At 53.7% G+C, this 2,984-nt stretch overlaps 1 protein-coding gene across 1 annotated transcript; it reads right to left on the minus strand.

Annotated features, from left to right (window-relative positions):
- Window positions 1–440: 440 nt before the first annotated feature.
- J4E88_008044 (uncharacterized protein) lies at window positions 441–2,741 on the minus strand (the record flags this gene model as incomplete). Its single annotated transcript, XM_049401657.1, has 1 exon — window positions 441–2,741. The coding sequence occupies one exon, from the start codon at window positions 2,739–2,741 to the stop codon at window positions 441–443; it is 2,301 nt and encodes a 766-aa protein (XP_049252730.1).
- Window positions 2,742–2,984: the final 243 nt, after the last annotated feature.

Below are 2,984 nucleotides of genomic sequence, written 5' to 3' on the forward strand. Positions count from 1 at the left end.
TCTGCAGAGCTTCGCTGTCAAACTTTTGGCGATGAGGGGATATCAATCCAACACGCACTCGCAAGAGAGAGCAGTAACACAAGACAAATAAACACAAAGAGAATTACATCGTGGTTTGGGGTATATTGAGAAAAAGGCCAAAATGTAAGAATCAAAACACCGGCACATGCACTGCGGAGAAGCAAGCTTCATCAACGCGGTATGCATGTGCCCGAACCCCTTCCCCAGAGAGCGTGTTATCGCATCATCGTGAAAGGAAGGGGAAAAGAAAACTCCAAACGCAAGGTTCGGTCTGAGCAATTACGGCTCATCGCAGGTCGGTCAGGTTCGTAGGATTGTCTAGTAGTAAGACCAGTCGTTGGCCGGTTGACGCAGAAGGCAAGCCGAAAGGTCAGGTGGTTGGCGACTGGCTTACAGGTGTTTTCGACAAAATACGGATCTTAGATGAACGGGTTCTGCTGCTGTTTTTCCTGCGGATAGGGCGACTGAGTGTATTGATGGGGGTCGGAGAACGGACCGGAGCGGTCGTCGGCAGGTGACGGATCAGCAAGCTGACCATGGCTGCTTGTGCGTAGATGCCCTGGGCGTGCGGAGTCGGTCACCGCGCGTAACCCAACTCGGCCGACCTTCTCTGTTGCTGGCTCGATGTTGTCGCCAGATTCGAATGTAGAAAAAGGTCGGGGTGCGAGCGTGTATGGCGCTGCTTTGTTCACGTTGTAGTCGTTGGGTACGTATTGCGGCGGCGCGGTGGTGGGATAATCGGCGCTGGGCTTGGGCTCGCGGTCGAAAGCGGGATCGACGACATAGGGATTACGTCCGAGTTCTGGATCATCACGGCGGAAGAGATGGGTCGAAGCGTAGACAAGGCCGCCGAGGGCAATGAAGAGCCAAATGAGTATCAGGGCGGTGGAGATGAGCGCTTCGGTTTGAATGCCGCTCATCAGTTTGTCGATAACGCGTTCGACGGCTTCGGTGATCTCGTCCTTTGCTTTGCCGTTGGGGTCAGCGAGCAGTTGGTTGGCAGAGTCTGAGTCGCTTTGCTCAGCAAGGGCTCCAATAGATAGCGTGTCGTTAGCAACGCCAGGGAAGTTGACGTGGGCGTGCTCTTGGACCCAAGTGAGGCCACTTTGAAAGCTGGCGATCTTCAGGCCGATCAGGCAGTTGAGAACTTCCTTGATCGGGTCGTAAAGTACAGTGCCACCGAACGTGTCGTTGAGCGTGGTGCTCATCTGATCCACAAACGAGTTGAGGGTGTCGTTGACTGCCGTCGTACTGGTGTTTACCCAGCCGAAAATGTCGTCGTTGATCGTGTTGTCCAAGTCAGCGACGGCGCCGTTAACGCCGTTAGACCATGACATGGACGCGTTGTTCATCGATTCAACGACTTTTCCGGCAAAGTCAGCGACTTGATCCGTGAGCTCTGGGGTCTTGTCTTCGATGGCCTTGAGCAAGAGATATTGGCAAAAGCATGCAAAAAGGCCAGCGATGCCCAGAGAGATCAAGAACATCATGGGAATGGAGGTGGCGTAGGCCCAGGCCCAGCGCATGACAGCTTGTCGACGAGCTGAGCCGAAGCGCCTGCCGAACCACAGGCCGATTCCAGAAGATGTTGGCCGGGACGCGAGATAGACGACGTCCATACCATCGTGGCCCTCGGCGAAGAGAGCAGCACGTTCTTGCATCTTCCGGTAGCGGCGCATCTCCATCCATGCCATCGGGACGCAAACAAGGATGGCGGCGACGATGAGCACACCGAGCGCGATCTTCCGTGCGTTGTAGGCCAGCTCGATCAGATCATCGAAGAACTCGTTGATCGAGTTGCCGTCGGAGCAGAAGCTTAGTGCTTCCTTCTGTGGCACGGGAAGAACTGTGCGGTCGAACTCGAAAGTGTCCATGCCGCGGATCAACTTCTTGACCTCTTCGAAAGGCAGGCGAATGATACCATCCGTAAAGTTTTGCACCTGTTCGAAGTTCGGAATGGAATTGTTAAGCTTCTGGAGACCCTCTGCCATATCAGGAGGCATCTCCAGTGATTTGAGCTTCTTGATCTGGTCGTCCAGGTTGATCTCTGGCTTGTTAAATCCCGGGAGGTTGAAGTTGATCTTGTCCATGATGGAGTTGATGCCGTCGGAAACGGACTTGACGGCGTCGCCCATGTCTTCGGTGACAGACTCGATGGTTTCGTCGAGCTGTTTGTTAATAGCTTCGCCGATTTCCACAGCGGCGTGAAGGCTGCCGCTGACAGCGAGGGTGATGAGGCAGAGGTAGGTACTTGTCATCATGTGAATGACGAAGAGGATGATCTCTTCGACACCAGTGACGCTCATTTCGAGCATTTGCATGAGGCCACTGATTGCCTTCTCAACCCCAGAAGCTGTCATTTCGTTGACGCCCTTGGCCATGTAGTGGGGCATGGAGGCCATAGAGCTGCCGATGTTCTCGACTTGGGTGCAAGCACTGAGGGCTTCCCGACGGGCGGAAACGAGGCTTGCGTCGGTGCTTGCGATGGCGATGAGTAGCCGCACAAGGACTAGGAGCAGTAGGATCGTCCAGCGATTGATCCATATCTGTGAGAGCCTAGCTCGAAGGCCGAGGTATGGTTTGAAGTTTGGTGTCTGGTTTATTGTAGGTCGTGGTGCATCTTGCGATGGGTAGTAGTCTCGCATCTCATGACTATCGCCAGCGGACATAGATGGAGGCACAGGTGGAAAGAGTTGCTGTTGGTTCGCGGAGGAAGCCATGGCGAAGATGTATGGCTGTGAAACGTGGTCTGGCTGGCGTATTAGATTCTGAGGTTCAGGATCGATGATAAGCAGTAAACAAGTGCGGTCGTGGGAGTAGGCCAGCTAGGTCATGAATGTCTTCCAGAGACAAGGTAGCGACGTAGGAAAAAGTATTAGGCGAAGTATTGCAATGTGAAGACAATAGACAACAATAGGAAAACCCAACGCTCCGTACAATGCAATAGGAAAAGGTGGTAGTGA

This window comes from Alternaria novae-zelandiae, assembly GCF_023758075.1.
Source record: "Alternaria novae-zelandiae strain BMP 2774 chromosome Unknown scaffold_17, whole genome shotgun sequence".
Lineage (NCBI taxonomy): Eukaryota > Fungi > Ascomycota > Dothideomycetes > Pleosporales > Pleosporaceae > Alternaria > Alternaria novae-zelandiae.